We start from the raw sequence: 19,412 nt of genomic DNA on the forward strand, positions 1-19,412 counted from the left end.
TACGCACGACCATGTGAAGCAGACAGCTAGTGGGAAGCTCTGTATAGCCCAGGGAGCTCAGCTCGGGGCTCTGTGATGACCTAGGAGGGGTGGGTGGGGGCTGGGAGGGAGGCTCACGAGGGAGGGGATATATGCACACGTCTAGCTCATTTGGGCTTCCCTGGGGGCTCAGCTGGTAAAGAATCTGCCTGCAATGCAGGAGACCTGGGTTCCATCCCTGGTTTGGAAAGATGCGCCTGGAGAAGGGAAAGGCTACCCGCTCCAGTATCCTTTCCTGGAGAATGCCATGGACAGAGGAGCCTGGCGGGCTGCAGTCCACGGGGTCGCAAAGAGTCGGACACAACTGAGAGACTAAAGCCAGCACACGGCTGGTTCACTTCATTCTATGGCAGAAACAAACACAACGTTGGAAAATCAATTATAGCCCAACAAAAAAATTGTTAAGAATACACCAAACTCGCACTGGATATCTGTTTTACATGTGATGAAAAGTAAGGTGTGTGATAAGAACGTTTCTGAAGAGTGTGTCGGGGATGCCCTTCAGAAGCTGTCTGGAAGAATCCAGGCAGAGGTGGTCAAGAGGCATCTTGGAGACAATGTGGACAGTTCCCTGGAGATAAGTTCCCTGGATGTCGAAGGTGGATGGGACAAAGCTGCGTTCAATAAGCTGTGTGCATGCCCGCAGAAGGGAGGGTACTCAGCGTACATTCCAGGGGCACGCGGCTCACATGAGGCTGGTCGGGAAAGGACCCAGGGCTCCAGGCAGAGGGACAGCCAGCCTGCTCAGTGTCTGGACACGCGTTCCCTCGGGAGACAGAGTCTGCAGCACATTTCCTGAGTCGCGGTGGCCTCCTGAACTCTGCTGTCATGAGTGGAACTTGGCGGTGGTGGCAAGGTCGTAGAGCGTCCAAGGGCATGTTCAGAAAAGACCCCAGCTTTCAGAATTCTGTCTCTCGGGGCAGAGCTAGCCTCCCGAGAGAAGGCTGGCACTCCTAAGACCTCTGTTCTGGTGCAGAGACCACACGTGGGGATCTCGTCAACCAGCCCAGCGGAGGCCAGGAGCCAGGCAGGACTAACTTCATGCCTGGAGAAGACTCTTGAGAGTCCCTTGGACTGCAAAGAGAGCATACCAGTCCATCCTAAAGGAAATCAACCCTGAGTATTCACTGGAAGGACTGATGCTGAAGCTGAAACTCCAATACTTTGGCCACCTGATGCAAAGAACTGAGTCATTTGAAAAGACCCTGATGCTGGGAATGATTGAAGGCAGGAGGAGAAGGGGCCGACAGAGGATGAGATGGTTGGATGGCATCACCAGCTCGATGGACATGAGTTTGAGCAAGCTCCAGAAGTTGGTGATGGACAGGGAGGCCTGGCGTGCTGCAGTCCATGGGGTCGCAAAGAGTCGGACACGACTGAGTGACTGAACAATGACGACAACTTCATACCACAGGAGAAAGCCACTCTGGACGTGAGACCTTTGTGAAACGTTCAGATAACAGCAGCTCCGGGTGCAACCCCACGGGAGGACCAGAGGGACAGTGGTCCAAAATGCAGGCAAAGGACTGTAGTTATTTCAATATATCTGTATGCTTGCTTGCTCACTCGTGTCCAATTCTCTGAGGCCCCGTGGACTGTGGACTGTAGCCCACCAAGTTCTTTTTGTCCACGGGGTTTTCCAGCCACGAATACTGGAGCAGGTTGCTAGCAGTGTTAATCACAACAGACAAGACGTGGAAATAACCTAAGTGTCCATTGACACTGAATGGACATGGAAGATGTGGGGGGTGTGTGTGTGTGTGTGTTCCCTCATTCCTTTTTTATGACTGAGTGATATTCCATTTGACTGAGTAATATTCCATATATTCCATGGGCTTCCCTGGTGGCTCAGCTGGTAAAGAATCCGCCTGCAATGTGGGAGACCATTATATACATACACACACACACACATATATATATAATGGGATATTACTCAGCCATGAAAAAGAATGAAATAACGCCATTTGCAGAGACATGGCTGGACCCAGAGATGATCATACTAAGCTAAGTAAGCTATAACAGAAAGACAAATAGCGCTTAGTATCACTTATATGTCAAATCTAAAATCTCCATCTCTAATCCAGCATTCCCACACCTGGGCATATATCTAGAGAAAACCATTTCAAAAGACACATGCACCCCAATGCTCACTGCAGACAAGACAGGGAAGCAACCTCAGTGTCTATCGACAGATGAATGGATATAGAAGATGTGGACATAGATACAGCAGGATATTGAGTGAGTGAGTGAAAGTCGCTCAGTCGTGTCTGACTCTCTGCGACCCCATGGGCTATGCAGTCCATGAGATTCTCCAGGCCAGAATACTCAAGTGGGTAGCCCTTTCCCTTCTCCAGGGGATCTTCCCAACACAGGGACGGAACCCTGGTCTCCCGCATTGCAGGCGGATTCTTTACCAGTTGAGCCACCAGGGAAGCCCATTACTCGGAATATTACTCAGTGAAATGGAATATCACTCAGTCACAAAAAAAGGAATGAAATAATCCCATTTGCTGAAACACAGATGGACTTGAAGGTATTATGCTACCAGAAATAAGTCAGGGAAAGATAAAACACTGCATCATATCACTTGTACGTGGAATCTTAAAAATACCACAAAGTAGTGAATATAACCACAAAGAAACAGACTCAGATGTACAAGGAGCAAACTGGTGGTGACCAGCAGAAGAGAAGGAAGGGGTGGGGGCAAGAGGGGGGGAGAGGGTTAAGAGGTACAAACCAGGATGTATTAGTATAAAATTCCCTCATAGCTCAGCTGGTAAAGAACCCGCCTGCAATGCAGGAGACCCCAGTTCAATTCCTGGGTCGGGAAAATCCGCTGGAGAAGGGATAGGCTACCCACTCCAGTATTCTTGGGCTTCCCTGGTGGCTCAGCTGGTAAAGAATCCGCCTGCAAGAGACCTGGGTTCAACCACTGGGTTAGGAAGATCTCCCTGGAGAAGGGAAAGGCTACCCACTCCAGTCTTCTGGCCTGGAGAATTCCATGGACTGTACGGTCCATGGGGTCGCAGAGAGTCGGACACAGCTGAGCGACTTTCACTTCATTTCACATTAGTATAAAATAAAGTACAAGGATATATTTTACAGCGCAGGGAACACAGCCAACATTTCATAATAACTATCCATGGACTACAAGTTTCCCAATTGTGAATCACTACCCTCTACGTTGTGGGTCAGCTGGTAAAGAGTCGGCCTGCAATGCAGGACAGCCGGGTACAATCCCTGGGTCAGGAAGATCCCCTGGAAAAGAAAATGGCAACCCACTCCAGTATTCTTGCCTAGAGAATCCCATGGACAGAGGAGCCTGGCAGTCTACAGTCCATGGGGTCACAAAGAGTCAGACACAGTTGAGGGACCACGAGTTTCATTTCATACTGTACACCTGCCACATGTAACAGTGTACACCGACTGTACTTCATAAAAGATGATTATTAACAAGAAAGCAGGTATTTATGAACCAGTTGTGCTGTGCTGTGCTTAGTCACTCATTCGTGTCTGACTCTTTGTGACCCCCACGGATTGCAGCCCGCCAGGCTCCTCTGTCCATGGGATTCTCCAGGCAAGAATTCTGGAGTGGGTTGCCATTTCCTCCTCCGGGGGATCTTCCCGACCCAGGGACCGAACCTGCATCTCCTGCTTGGCAGGTGGATTCTTGCCCACGGAGCCACCAGGGAAGCCCTTTGCTGTATCAGCATCCATCGGAAAACACGCCACGTCGTGGAACAGGGGTGCTGAAGGGGACACGGGGGTCGGCAGGAATTGCGGGTTGAATTTGAAGGTGTCTCCAGCGCTTCAGCCTGTGGAGTTGAGGACCAGGTTATAAAAAAGCTGGTGCTGCTTCTCACATCCTCAAGATGCTCTTGGGGGACTTCCACCGTGGTCCAGTGGTTAGGAGTCTGCACTTGCAATGCAGGGGGTCTGGGTTCCATCCCTGTTGATGAAGCTGAGGGGAAAATGGTCTTTGATTTCTTGGATACTGGCAGCAGAGAAACCACCCAGGAGAGTGTGGACGGCCAGACCTCGGCCCAGCTGATGGGCTCTGGAGCTAACGCTACTGGACAGACCCACTGGACTCATTCGTGTTCTTTTTTTTTTTTGGCTGGGGCACTTGCGGTCAGGTGCTCAGTGATCTGAGCTGAAGGACAACCCCCTGAGCCATCTCTTTAAGGCTGGACCTATTCACTCAGTCCGTTCGGATTATGCATTTCCCAGCGATCACGGACGAGACAGGTCCCGTGCAGCCCGAGGGCTGTGCCAGCTCGGATGGTCTCCGCACACAAACCCCAGTGACAGATTCGAGCAGAAACTCTCTGACTCCAGTCGACAGCGAGGAGGCTCCGGGTGCAGGGGGAGTTCAAGGTGACCTGGGAAATCTTCAAGGGTCATCTGAGCAAGCCCTGGGCAAGAGCATTGTGGGCGGAAATATATTTTTACAGCGGTGGCCCGGGCATCGCTCTTGTGCCTACAGCCCCACAACCCACCGCGTTCCAGACGCATCAGATCATCTGGGGATTCATCTACTGGGGGAGCCAGTTGTGGACGGCAGCACCCTGGATGCTGGGTTCAAAACTCCCAGGGTCCCCACTCATGACTAAACCCATGATTAAGTGAGCTGCTGCTTGGCTTTCCAGGTGGTTCAGGAGTCAGGAACCCGCCTGCCAGTGAAGGAGATGTAAAAGACGCCGGTCTGATCCCTGGATCAGGAAGATGCCCTGGAGGAGGAAATGGCAACCCACTCCAGTATCCTTGCCTGGAGAATCCACGGACAGAGGAGCCTGGAGGGCTAGTCTGTGGGGTCACACAGAGTCAGACACGACTGAGCGACTTCACACACACACACACACACACACAAAAACGCTATAAATGGAGAGAAAGCGTGTGACGCGAGTCAGGACCAGGGGGGTGACCGTGACCCCAGATCCTCGTCACACAAGCAGGACCCAGGGGGTGGGCGGCTGAGGGACCCCAGGGTTGGGGGTAGTAGACACACGGTCTCACCATGGACCAGGGAAAATGTAGACGTTCAAAGAGCAGATGACGGTGATCAGAATCTACCTTAAGTCAATGGGGAAATCATTAATGAGAGCACCGTGTGGAGGGGTCCACGGCTCAGTGCTTCCACTGTGCTCCCCATAACATCCTCTGCCTGTCACCACGGAGGGAAGACCACCATGCCTGCCCCATGCCCCAGGAGCAGGGCAGACGTGCTTCAACCAGCAGCAATTCTTGGCTGGAAGCACCTCACAGCCTCTGATGTAAGTACACCCAGGACGCCTGGGGTCGGCAGGATCGGAAACACCCAGCCTTGTGAACAGCTTTTACATTTCACAATTTACAAGAGCCGAGACGTGGATGCAACCTAAATGTTGCAGAAAAATGGATAAAGAAGGTGTGGTACATATATACAGTGGAATATTACTCGGCCATGAAAAAGAATGACATATGCTTTTTGCAGCAACACGGACCTACAGATGATCGTATTAAGTGAAGTAAGTCAGACAGAGGAAGACAAATATCCTGTGGTATCAGTTATACATGGAATCTAAAAACACAGTCAAACAAACCTATTTACAAAACAAAGTCACAGATGTAGAGAACAAGATGATGATTACCAAAGCTGAAAGATCCAAGCAGTCCATCCTAAAGGAAATTAGTCCTGAATATTCTTTGGAAGGACTGATGCTGAAGCTCCAATCCTTTGGCCACCTGATGAGAAGAGCTGACTCATTGGAAAAGACCCTGATGCTGGGAAAGATTGAAGGCAGGAGGAGAAGGGGACGACAGAGGATGACATGGTTGGATGGCATCACCGACTCAACGGACACGAGTTTGAGCAAACTCTGGGAGGTGGTGAAGGACAGGGAAGCCTGACATGCTGCAGTCCATGGGGTCACACAGAGTCAGACACGACTGAGCGACTGAACAACGACAACATTTGGGCACTTGCTCCTCAATAATCGGACCCCAGTCCCCGCTTTCCTGACTGCTCTGGACACCGAGGCCCCCCGGGGCCAGTGCCCGGAAGGCCAGCTCTAACGGTCCTTGGTCCATGAGCTGATTTATGCTATGAGTTCCTAAACTAATGAAGATCAACAGTGAAAACTGGGTTACTGTGTATCTGGCCAGGCAAGCCATCTCTGTTCTTTCTCAGGGTTACCACTGACACATTTATTTGGCGGGGGGAACACACAGTTTTTAGTAATCCTTGATGTTGGGAGATTCATCTGGGAGAGTGATGGGATGTATTCCTGCAAGGACACACCATAAATTCTGAGCAGTGAACACAAACCTGTCCAAGTTCCGGCTCAAGGATGGGAAACGAGATCCATCAAATTTGGACGGGAATAAATGATAAATATTGACCGGCTCTGCAGGACGTCCACTATTAATCATTCTTGGGGTGGACGAAGCCCCAGCCTCGATCACAAGTTCCCCCACCAGCGGAGAGAGGCAGTCTCCTTCCATTTGTGTGCACAAATATTCCCCGACTGAAATGCCGAACATCTGCAAAATCCTGATTGCTCTCTTTAATAATAAATTTTAGGGACTTTCCTTGCACTGTGGGCTTCCCTGGTGGCTCAGTTTGTAAAGAATCTGCCTGCAATGCAGGAGACCTGGGTTCGATCCCTAGGTTGGAAAGATTCCCCTGGAGAAGGGAAAGGATACCCACTCCAGTATTCTTGGGCTTCCCTGGTAGCTCAGCTAGTAAAAAAATCCACCTGCAATGTGAGAGACCTGGGTTCGATCCCTGTCTTGGGAAGATCCCCCTGGAGAAGGGAAAGGTTACCCACTCGAGTATTCTGGCTTGGAGAATTCCACGGACTGTATAGTCCATGGGGGTCACAAAGAGTCGGACACGACTGAATGACTTTCACTTCACCAACTGTCATGGACATAATTTACAGCTTCAGAACATGACTGCTTTCTTTAGAACATGAAACTTTGCTCTGACAGATACTGCAGAAGCAACGCTGTAACAAATTCAAGAAAGACTAGAAAAGTGATCTCCATCAAGAATGGTAATAAAAATAAATAAATAAATTTTAAATGTGCAAAGCTAGCGAGGACCACCAGCTAGCCATGACCCTCGGAAAGCTTTCCCGTGGGACGCGGCTGGGGGTGTTCTCCATGAGACCTGATGCCTGGGGTGGTTTAACAGGAGTTGGTCCTACAAACACAAGCTCCACCCACCTTTTTTAAAATTTCATTTATTGATTTTTTGCTGCACAGGGTTTTTGCTGCTGCTTGGCTCTCTCTCGCTACAGTAAGTGGGGATTACTCTCTGCAACTGCTCAGGCTTATTGCGGATCACAGGCTCTAGGGAATAAGGGCTTCAGTACTGGTAGCACACGGGCTTAGTGGCTCCAGGGTGTGTGAAACTTTTCCCAGACCAGGGATCAAACCTGTGTGCTCAGCACTGGGTTCGGGGTGAGGGGGATTGGTAACCACTGGACCACCAGGGGAGTCTGAATCCAACTTCTTTGAACCAATGGCCTTGCAAGGAGGAGTTGCTATCCCAGAGGAGGGTCCCGGGCAAATAGCTTTGGTTAACTCAGCGGATTCTATTGAACACCATCAGTACCATGGACAGGGCCTTGGTCCCAGAACTCAGGAAATGGGTTTGCAGCTGCGGACTCAGAATATTCCCAGTACCGTTCCCTTTAGAGTTGTGGTTTGACCTAAATGTCCATCAGTATGGGGTACATATGTGCACTGGAGGAGTATTCAGCCGTGAAAAAAAGGATGAAAGAAAGCCATTGGAAGTAACAAGCATTAACCTCCAGATCGTCATACTGGGTGAAGTTAGCCAGACAGAGAAGGAGAAACAGCGTATGATACCCCTTATATACAGAGTCTAAAGAGAAATGATACAATTGAACTTAGTCATGAAGCAGAAACTGACTCACGGGTATAGAGGAGGAGGAAATGGCAACACACTCCAGGGTTCTTGCCTGGAGAATTCCCTGGACAGAGGAGCCTGGTGGGCTGCAGTCCATGGGGCCACAAAGCGTCGCACACGACTGACCAGTTAACACACACACACACACACACAGGCTTAAAGAAAAAATTTATGGTTACTGGGAGGAAGGATGTGCGAAAAGGATAGTTAGGAAGTTTGGGATGGACATGCACATACTGCTATACTTAAAAGGGAAAGAGGGAACACTTCCAAACTCTTTCTACGAGGCCACCATCACGCTGATACCAAAACCAGACAAAGACCTCACAAAAAAAGAAAATTATAGGCCAGTGTCACTGATGAACCTCAATGCAAAATTCCTCCATAAAATTGTAGTGAACAGAATCCAAGAACACATTAAAAGGATCATACACCATCACCACGATCCTAGGGGCGACAGGAAGGAAGGTAGCGGAAGATAGGGAAGCCTGGCGTGCTGTAGTCCACAGGCTCGCAAAGAGTCAGACGTGACTGTCCGTGGCATTCTCCAGGCAAGAACACTGGAGTGGGTTGCCATTTCCTTCTCCAGGGCATCTTCCCATCCCAGGGATTGAACCCACGTCTCCTGCACTGCATGCAGATTCTTTACCGTCTGAGTCACCAGGGAAGCCCTGAGCACACTTTACCTCATTTTAAAGCAACACCCTAAAATCGATTATCCTGATAGCGAAGGCCAAACACATCAGTGGAACACAGCTTCAGCAATAACTGAAATTATATTTCCATGGTAATCCCGCTTTCCCCAAGGACTGCCAGAGCTCCTGTCTGTGCCCGAATTAACCTCTGGAGTTCACCAGACCTCACCATTATTTTTCCAATTTACTGTTTCAGTTCAGTTCAGTTGCTCAGTAGTTCCTGATTCTTTGCGACCCCATGGACTTCAGCACACCAGGCTTCCCTGTCTGTCACCAACTCCTGGAGCTTGCTCAAACTCACATCCATCGAGTCGGTGATGCCATCCAACCATCTCATCCTCTGTCGCCCCCTTGTCCTCCCACCTTCAATCTCTCCCAGCATCAGGGTCTTTTCCAATGAGTCCGTTCTTCCCATTAGGTGGCCAAAGCATTGGAGCTTCAGCTTCAGCATCCGTCCTTCCAATGAATATTCAGGACTGATTTCCTTTAGGATGGACTGGTTGGATCTCCTTGCAGTCCAATGGACTCTCAAGAGTCTTCTCCAACACCACAGTTCAAAAGCATCAATTCTCCTGAGCTCAGCTTTCTTTACAGTCCAACTCTCACATCCATACATGACCACTGGAAAAACCATAGCTTCGAGTAGACGGACCTTTGTTGGCAAAAACATTTATTGTTTACTTGGAGGAAAATTACTTTACGATGCTGCTTTTTTTCTGTAAACACTGTGAATCAGCCATAAATACACATTCAGCCCTCCTGAGCCTCCCCCCACCCCACGCCATTCCACCCTCTCGATCATCAGCCTCTTATTCCGAGTGAAGAATTGGGGACATATCACTCAGTCACAAAAAGGAATGAAACGGACTCAGCTGTAGGGATGTGGACGAACCTAGAGTCTGTCACACAGAGTAAAGGAAGTCTGAAGGAGTGAAATAAACATCATATATGAACACATATATATGGGGTCTATAAAAACGGTACCGATGACTCTATTTGCAGGGAAGACACAGAGGTGCAGATGCGAAGAACAGCCTTGCATCACTCACCGTTATTCACCAGGACGTGGAGGGGCAGTTTCTTCATTTTGAACGTCTGGACGAACTCCCGGATAGACCTCATGGACGCCAGGTCGCAATACAGAAACTCCACTGGAGGAAGACAAAGAAGCGAGGTCAGCTTTCAATGCACCACACACGACACAGTCCATCAGCGTTCACTCGGGAGGGACATGTTAGGATACTCTGGAGTACAGACAGAGGAAGCTGTGTGTGCCACGTCACCCAGCCCCTGAGAACAAGGGAGTGCGCGTTTTCAATGCTTTCCCTAAAAAAAATAACAAAGGGAGCCTGCGTAAGGGGTGGGCGTAGTCCAGGATCAGTTACTCAGCACGGTCATCGTCCTGCGAATTGTGGGTGACCCCTCCGCTGGAATACACCCTGGGAAGGTGAGGATGCATTTGAAAAGTTGAAGTGTTAGCCACTCAGTCCTGTCCTGCTCTATGCGACCCCGTGGACTGTAGCTCACCAGGCTTCCTCTGTCCATGGGGATGCTCCAGGAGACCCCGGTTTGATCCCTGAGTCTGGAAGACCACCTGGAGAAGGGCATGGCAACCCACTCCAGTACTCTTGCCTGGAGAATCCCCATGGACAGAGGAAGCCTGGTGAGCTACAGTCCATGGGGTTGCAAAGAGCAGGACCCATCTCCTGCACTGCAGGCAGACTCTTTACTGTATGCATTTAGAAATTTAAAAAACATAAATAAAAATCAATAGTTGCTGTATGTCGGCTGAGCCCAGGGGTTTAAAAAAAAAAAAAAAGCAACATTAGGCACTTATCTTTTGCATGTTTCCTTTTTTAAGATTTTTTTAAAATGTGGGCCATCTTTTAAAGTCTTTATGACCTTGTTGCAATACTGTTTCTGGTTTATGCTTTGGCTTTTTGGCCAAGAGGTATGTGGGATCTTACCTCCCCAACCAGGGATGAAACCCATACCCCTTGCCTTGTAAAGCAGTCCCTTGCATGTTTTTTAAATGCATTTTTTGTTTTTGTTTTTGTTTTTTTTTTGCTCTTTTGATTCTGTTCTCCATGGCAGCAGGCTGTGGCAGATTGGGGAAGACGGAGCTTTGCCGCAGGGAGTTGGGAATTTCTGCTCTAGAAGTCGGTGCCATCTGCACAGGAATTCCCAACACGCTGTTCTAATTTCCCCCTGAAACACTCCCAAGAATGTTTAAAAAAAAAAAAAAAGAGGAAAACCCACACGATTGCTAATAACTACAACCGATGGTAAAAAAAAAAAAAAAGGATGCGTGGACCCACACACTCAGCTTCCAGTCCTGTCCAACTCTCTGCAACCCCGTGGACTGAGGCCCGCCAGGCTCCTCTGTCCATGGGATTCTCCGGGCAAGAGTACTGGAGTGGCGTGCCATGCCCTCCCCCAGGGGATCTTCCTGACTCGGGGATCAAATTCGAGTCTCCTGAGTGTGCTGCGTTGGCAGGCAGGTTCTTTACCACGAGCGCCTTGTGGGAAGCCCCAGAAGGGCCATAATTGACAAGCAACACTGGCACTGATGCCTCGTGCTGAGAGCACTGCCCTGTGAGCGGGTCACTGCATCTTGCTTGCTTTCTACCCGCTGGTTCGAATCTTTTCATTTTTTATCGCCGTGCTGCACAGCTTGCAAGATCTTAGTTCCTCAACCAGGAATCGAATGAGGGCCCTGGCAGTGAATGCGCCAAGTCCTAACCACAGGAATGCCCGGAAATTCCTTACGCCCAGTCTCCTCATCAGCACCAGTTTCCACATCCACTCCGGAGCTGCCCCTGTCTCTCAACTCTACAACAGCATCACTGGAAGGAGGGGGGGATACTGCACAGGGGGTCTGTCGTTCAGTCGCTCAGTCGTGTCCGACTCTCTGCGACCCCACGGACTGCAGCACGCCAGGCCTCCCTGTCCTCCACTGTCTCCCGGAGCTTGCTCGTACTCATGTCCATCGCGTCGGTGATGCCATCCAACCATCGCATCCTCTGTCATCCCCTTCTCCTCCCGCCTGCAATCTTTCCCAGCATCGGGGTCTTTTCCAGTGAGGAAGAGGAGCCCCTAAATCAAGTCCTGCTGCTGGGGAGGGCAGACTGCTCCCCGCAGAGCAGAATGCTTGAAGAGCTCTGTCTTTGAGAAGAGCAGTACAGAAGACAGGATACACAGTGTGACCCCCGCCTCCATCCAGCAGAGGCAGCAGGACTGACCACTGAGAGGGCAAGGCACTCACGGGCGTTAGGGCTTCACCTAACATGCAGCTAGGGGTTGCATACCCACAGCGATGGACACAGTGAGAGGCGCTGGAGTAACTGACGCAGCAGGGCTCTTGGCGGAGACAACCGGTGACAGTTAAACAATATTTCTGCCTTTTTGTTTATTTGGTTGAAAGTGAAGCCGCTCAGTCGTGTCCGACTCTTTGCGACCCCACGGACTGTAGCCTACCCGGCTCCTCTGTCCATGGGATGCTCCAGGCAAGGAGACTGGAGTGGGTTGCCATTTCCTTCTCCAATTATTTATTTGGTTACTGTGGGTCTTTCTTGCAGCACACAGGATCTTTAAGTCGTGGGCATGGGGCATCTAGCTCCCCCACCAGGGGCTGAACCCAAGCCCCCTGCATTGGACACTCAGAGTCTTAACCACTGGACCACCAGGGAAGCCCTGTAGCTGACATTTTTCACTTGACCTGGGGTGCCTTTAACCTAACCTTTCATTTCTAGCTACATAATTATAGAGAAACGAAGGCTGCCATGCTCTGAGAATATTCAGGGCACCCCCTGATGCTGCTGCTGCTGCTAAGTCACTTCAGTCGTGTCCAAATCTGTGCGACCCCATAGATGGCATCCTACCAGGCTCCTCTGTCTCTGGGATTCTCCAGGCAAGAATACTGGAGCAGGTTGCCATTTCCTTCTCCGATGCATGAAAGTGAAAAGTGAAAGTGAAGTCGCTCACTCGTGTCTGACTCTAAGCGACCTCATGGACTGTAGCCCACCAGGCTCCTCCGTCCCCTAGGGGACAAGAAATAGAACATCTGTCATGCAGGCGGCTGGAACACAGAAGGTATACCAGTTGTCTGGGTAGCAAAAAATAGCCAGAAACTCAGATAACAGGTAGGGGGTGGAGTTTGAAAGAGTTAAGAGTTAAGTCAAGGGTCTGATCCTGATGCAGGAAAGAGTGAGACTGAATGATAAGGGGCTGGTCATGATACAAAACCAAGATGGTGGCCTCCCACTGGGAGACCACGTTGAAGGCAGGATGCAGGAGGATTCTTCTATAAGCTGATGATGGAGTTTTTTAAGGCAGGGATTAAAAGTTAAAAGGCTGAAAAGTGTCAGGCTAACAAGGAAACACCAGGCAGGGCTGGCCCTTTGGAGACAAGGAGGACGTGGTTCAGGACTAAAATACCAGTGGGACAATGCGGATCGTTACCTGTGGGTCCAGTGTTCAGGCAACGCGAAGGCATAACAACGTAGAGAACATGTGTGTGGACACCAAGGTGGGGAGAGAAGGTGGGAAGAACTTGCGAGATTCGGATTGACACATCTGCACTCTGTGTGAAATACTCTGTGTGAAATAGATAAGTAACAAGCATGACTGTATACCTCAGGGAGGTCTACTCAGTGCTCCGTAAAGACCTAAATGGGAAGGGAAGCCAGAAAGGGACGCTCTGTGTATACATACGGCTGACACCTTGCTGCGCAGCAGAAGCCCACAGAACATTGTGAAGCAACTATATCCCAACAAAGATCAATAAAAAATGTTGAAGCCATGACGGTTATAGTTAAGCAGCGAAATCCTCTGCTGCCATTTCTTCATCAGAAGATTTCTAACAACGCAACATCACAGGCTCTTTGGCAAAACCCATTAGAAACGCAGGAAGAGGTGGGCAGAACCGAAATGGTTCTGGGAGAACGCCATGTATATCTTTGAGCATCTGAGGAATCGACAGATAAAAAAAAAAAAACAAAAAACAAGGACCCAGAGAAGACTGTGGATAATACATCTGACAAGGTTGGGAATACAAATTAGCACACAGGGACGAGTCTATGATATGAAGAAGATTTTAAAATGATAGGTGTGTACTTCTAACCGAATGAATAATAGGCTCGATTTACAAGTAAAATAGGAACATCTCAAGGAAATGAGTACTTTAATCGGGAAAAGGACTGTCTGTTACGATCTAATCAAGCAAATTAGGACTAATCAGGCCAACAAATATGGGATAAATAGGAAAAAAATTCATGAAGGAAAGACACTCAGAAAAAACAGGGGAGGGCATCAGACGGTATTTTATCAAATCCTTTCCTACTTTCAAAAACCAGACAACCCCAGCTCTAAACTGACTGACTTAGAACACAGGGGGTGGAGGGGAGCCTGAACTGATTCTCCTTATGACGTGTGCATGTTTCTGATACAAAAAGCTGCCAAGAAATCACATCAGAGGATCTCACTGCTGTTCAGTCGTTAAGACTTTGCCTTCCAATGCAAGAGGCGCAGCTTCGACCCCTGCTTGGGGAGCCAAGATCCCATATGCCTCGCGACGGAAGAAATGAAAACATAAAGCAGAAGGAGTATTGTAACAAATTCAATAAAGATTTTAAAAACGGGGGGAGGGGAAGACAATGAAAAAAAAAAAAAAACACCAGAATGGGAAGAGAGAGCTCACATTAATAACTACAGATGAAAAAAGAAAACCATGAATGAAAATGCAAATTAAAACGTTTCCACTGGGACAAAAAGAACAGTGAAAAGTGCAAGTGAATGTGTTACTCAGTCGTGTCTGACTCTTGGCGACCCCGTGGACTGTAGCCTGCCAGGCTCCTCTGTCCATGGGATTCTCCAGGCAAGAAGACTGGAGTGGGCTGCCATGCCCTGCTCCAGGGGATCTTCCCCACCCAGGGATCGAACGCGGGTGTCCTGAGTCTCCTGCATTGGCAGGCAGGTTCTTTACCAATGAGCCACCTGGGAAAACCTCTCTTACAACGTCCCTCTGTGCCCACCTGAGCCTCAAACTTATCCCTATCAAGCAACGACCAGGTCCTCAGAATCACACAGACCCCTCACTGCAGAGCGATATGGTCAGGACACACGTATCGACCTAAGGCTCCCACTTCCTCACCCCCACCGCAGAGCCATCTCAGGAAGGTGTTACAGTAAAGCTCAAGCCCTAGAGCCTCAAGCATAAAACCACCACCAGCACCAAAATGGCAACCCACTCCAGTATCCTCGCCTGGAGAATCCCATGGACAGAGGAGCCTGGACGGCTACAGTTCACTGGGGTCGCAGAGAGTCGGGCACGACTGAGTGACTGAGCACACATATAGTATTCCACTGTGGGCTTTGCACGTGGCTCAGGGGTAACGAATCCGTCTGCCAATGCAGGAGATGTGGGTTCGATCGCTGGGTGGGGAAGATCCCCTGGAGGAGAGAATGGCAACTTCCACCAGTATCCTTGCCTGGAGAATCCCATGGACAGAGGAGCCCGGTGGGCTACAGTCCATGGGGTCACAGAGACTCAAACACGACTCACCAATTAAACAACCACCATCACCCAAAAAGCCAACAGCAGAGGTAAAAAAAAAAAAAACTTTGGTAAAAGTTGCTAACATCTGTGCAACTTTCAGATTACAGACCATTCAAATGTTTCTGACCCCCAAGGGTGTTTGGAAGATGAAATTAAAACGAGAACATTCTCGACGGACGCTAACTGACCCCAAGGCACCTAACAGATGTCCCCAAAGCACTTCGCAACTAAAGAGAAAAGAGTGTCATTGGACTGACTCAGAAGCCAGCCGGTTGGGAAGCAATCAGAGTCATGCTTGGAAACAGTGATGTTTAAAGAGCTTCAAAAGCAATTCCTACTCCTGGGAGGTAAATGGTTCTCCTGGGGATCTTATTTACTTCTTCCATCAACAGGGCAGGGCCAAAAGAAGCTTCCGCCCAGCCCAGATGATCAGAGCCCCTAATTAGCGTGGGTTTAATGTGTTCCCCCCACTGTGTATGGATGACGCCACCCAGATGAAGTCAGCACGGCCCCACCATCAACCCCGGGGAGCTTGCGTACGGAATCACGGGAGAAATGCAAATTTAACTGCCTTGACGTATCACCTCGCACCTGTCAGAGCGCCTACGCGCAAAAAGGTAACACAAAACAAAGGCGGGAAGAGGGTGGAGAGAAGGGAAGCCGCCTACGCCGCGGGTGGGATACACGTGGGCGCATCCACTACGGAGAACAGCGTGGAGGTTCCGTAAGAGGCTAAAAATAGAGTGACCCGGATGACCCTGTAATCCCACTCCTGGGTGTTTATCCGGAGAAAACGCGCATCCCAGAGTCCATGGCAGCGCTGTGTACAATAGCCGAGACGTGAAACAACCCGTCGTCAGATGAGTACGCGAAGAAGACGTGGTACATAAATACAATGCGGTACTGCTCTTCTCTACTCGCTGCTGCCGCTGCTGCTGAGTCGCTTCAGTCGTGTCCGACTCTGTGCGGCCCCAGAGACGGCAGCCCACCAGGCTCCCCCGTCCCTGGGATTCTCCAGGCACGAACACTGGAGCGGGTTGCCATGTCCTTCTCCCATGCATGAAAGTGAAAAGGGAAAGGGAAGTCGCTCAGTCGTGCCCGACTCTTAGCGACCCCATGGACTGCAGCCTTCCAACCAGGCTCCTCCGTCCGTGGGATTTTCCAGGCAAGAACGCTGGAGTGGGGAGCCACCTCTGACCCTATGAACTGTAGCCCGCCAGGCTATTCTATTCATGGGATTCTCCGGGCCAGAACACTGGAGTGGGTTGCCATTTCATACTCCAGGGGATCTTCTCAACCCAGGGATCCAACCTGCATCTCTTGCATGGGGAGGCAGACTCTTCATCACTGAGCCACCTGGGAAGCCAGCGGTGGAATATTACACAGCCATAAAAAAGAATGAAATAATGCCAGTTGCAGCAACACGGATGTACCCAGAGATGATCATAGTAAGACACACAGACAGAGAAAGACAAACACCATATGATATCACTTATATGTGGCATCTGCTTTTCTGAAATATACAAATGAACTTATTTTCAAAACAGAGACAGACTCACAGATATAGAAGACAAACTTATGGTTACCAAAGGAGAAAGTGGAGATGGGATAAACTAGGAATTTGGGATGCACACTAATATTGTTGTTTAATCACTCAGTTCACTCCAACTCTTTGCGACCCCATGGACTGCAGGACGCCAGGCATCCCTGTCCATCACCAGCTCCTGGAGCTTGCTCAGATTCATGTCCATCAAGTCGGTGATGCCATCCAACCATCTCATCCTCTGCCGTCCCCTTCTCCTCTCGCCTTCACTCAAGAATCCCGTGAACAACATACATCGTCCTCTAAATTAAATATACTAGATAACCAACAAGGACTTCTTGTATAGCACAGGAAACTCTACTGAACATGCTGTGATAACCGACCTGGGAAAAGACTGGAATGAAGCCCTCTAAATAGCTCAGTATTTATAAAAATGCTTTGGGCATCAAGCAAAGCTGTAGAACTCTGTGGCCTCATAAACAGTGTCTGTGGCCTACCACAGCTGCACTTTTGGAAAGTTCTTGCACGGATCTCCTAAAAACTGGAGTTGGGATCGACTCAATAAAAGGTTTTCATGTTTCTACATTACCCAAGAACAGGAACTGGAGAAGGAAATGGTAACCCACTCTGGTACTCTTGCCTGGAGAATCCCATGGACAGAGGAGCCTGGTGGGCTACAGTCCATGGGGTCGCAGACAGTCGGACACGACTGAGTGAGTAACAGAACAGGGAGGTTTCTGGTTCGTTTTGTCTCCGGCTACACTCGTCCCTCCAGTAACAGACAGGAGACACCCAAGGCATGTGTTACTCACTGTTCTTTTTTTATTTTTAAAAAAATTTTATTGGGGTATACTTGATTTACAATGCTGTTGTTCCATTCATTTTTTTTTTAAATATATCTTTATATTTTGGCCATGCTGCGTGGCTTGCACAAGTTTAGTTATCTGACCAGGGATCAAACCCGGGCGCCTGCAGTGGAAGAACAGAGTCTTAACAACTGGACCGCCAGGGAAGTCTGTCCATTCTATTGTAAAGAATATTTGTTTTCAAAAAAAAAAAAGGAAGCAAGGAAGGGAGACAGGGAAGCAAGGAAAGGAGACAGAGAAGAAAGAAGACAGGAGACAGGAGAGGGAAATGTCTCATTACTGTGGTTCTACTGCGAACAGGAACCCCCTGGGCTTGGATTCTTTTTAATACAGAAGAATTCTTTTCATCCGCTCACATTTTGATGATGGTGATTGCGGAGGAGGGTGCCAGTGTTTTCTGTCTGTTCATTCACCTTGTTTTTGTTTTATCAAATAAACTAGTAAAAATTAAATTACTTTTTCTTTTTTTGAAATGGTCCTGTGATTCTCTTTTCCTCCGTGGATGTTGTCAAATGAAAACGTCTCCAGCCGTATCAATAAACGAGAAATGTCAAAGCCGTCAGCAGCGAGGTCTGGCCTCCAGACATGAAGGAGGGCTCCCGAAGCTGTGATCCAGAAGGTGCTCCCTCCCCCGACAGTGACTGCCGAGGGCCAGGACACAAGAATCAGACATCTATCTCTCCTTAAGGTGAACTACGAAATGAGTTTGACCCCAGACAACCGAGGTGCATAGGAAAGGAATGAATTCAGTGAGCCCAGAGGCTTGCATCCTTCCCTGCGTAGAATGCTCAATTCCTTCACTGATATCTGATCTTTGCTCTTCAGACCACCTGCTCTCTTTGTTGCAAACTTGTATACAGCCTGACTCCCCCTCCCGCCTCCTTGGAGCAGATTTCTCAGAGCTACCGAGATGCTGTTCCCGGGCTTAGAGTCCTCAACATGCCCACCCAATAAAACACCTCTCTGCTTTCAGGAGGTGACTGCACTTTCTTTAATCGACAGTCTGATTGGTTTGCATATGTTGAAGCATCTCTGTGACTCTGGCATGAATCCAGCACAGCAGTGGTACACCATCTTTTTGATGTGATCTTGGATTCAGTGTGCTGGTATCTGGTTGAGAATTTTTGCATCTATACTTGTCAAAAATATAGGTTTGATGGGGAAAGACCCTGATGCTGGGAAAGACAGAAGGCAGGAGGAGGCAGAAGATTCGGATGGCATCACCGACTCAACGTAATGAGTTTGAGCAAGCTCTGGGAGTTGGTGAAGGACAGGGAGGAGGCGTGCTGCAGTCCATGGAGTCGCAAAGAGTCAGATACAACTGAGCGACTGAAAAATAACAACAATACTCATCAAAGATGTTAGCCTGCAATTTTCTCTTCTGGCAGTATCTCAAGACTTTTCCTGGGCTCCAAAATCACTGCAGATGGTGACTGAAGCCATGATACTAAGAGACACTTGCTCCTTGGAAGGAAAGCTGTGACCAACCTAGACAGCATATTGAAAAGCAGAGACATCACTTTAGTAACTAAGGTCCATCTAGTCAAGGCTATGGTTTTTCCAGTAGTCAGGTATGGATGTGAGAGCTGGACTATTAACAAAGCTGAGCGCCGAAGAATTGATGCTTTTGAACTGTGGTGTTGGAGAAGACTCTTGAGAGTCCCTTGGACTGCAAGGAGATCCAAACAGTCCATCCTAAAGGAAATCAGTCCTGGATATTCATTGGAAGGACTGATGCTAAAGCTGAAGCTCCAATATTCGGCCACCTGATGTGAAGGACTGACTCATCAGAAAA

General features: G+C 49.1%; 1 protein-coding gene across 5 annotated transcripts in view; it reads right to left on the minus strand.

The window, feature by feature from the left end:
• DHRSX (dehydrogenase/reductase (SDR family) X-linked) overlaps positions 1-10,137 on the minus strand; it is a 121,841-nt gene extending 111,704 nt beyond the window's left edge. For all 5 annotated transcript variants that reach the window (XR_824659.1, XM_010832960.1, XM_010832959.1 and 2 more), the window contains exon 1: positions 9,702-10,137. Coding sequence is in view for 4 of the 5 variants with exons in the window: in XM_010832960.1 (XP_010831262.1) it covers positions 9,702-9,774 (73 nt within the window). In the remaining variant the exon portion in view is untranslated. The remainder of the gene's footprint in view (positions 1-9,701) is intronic.
• Positions 10,138-19,412: the final 9,275 nt, after the last annotated feature.

Source organism: Bison bison, unplaced genomic scaffold (assembly GCF_000754665.1).
Source record: "Bison bison bison isolate TAMUID 2011002044 unplaced genomic scaffold, Bison_UMD1.0 scf7180017862978, whole genome shotgun sequence".
Taxonomy (NCBI): domain Eukaryota; kingdom Metazoa; phylum Chordata; class Mammalia; order Artiodactyla; family Bovidae; genus Bison; species Bison bison.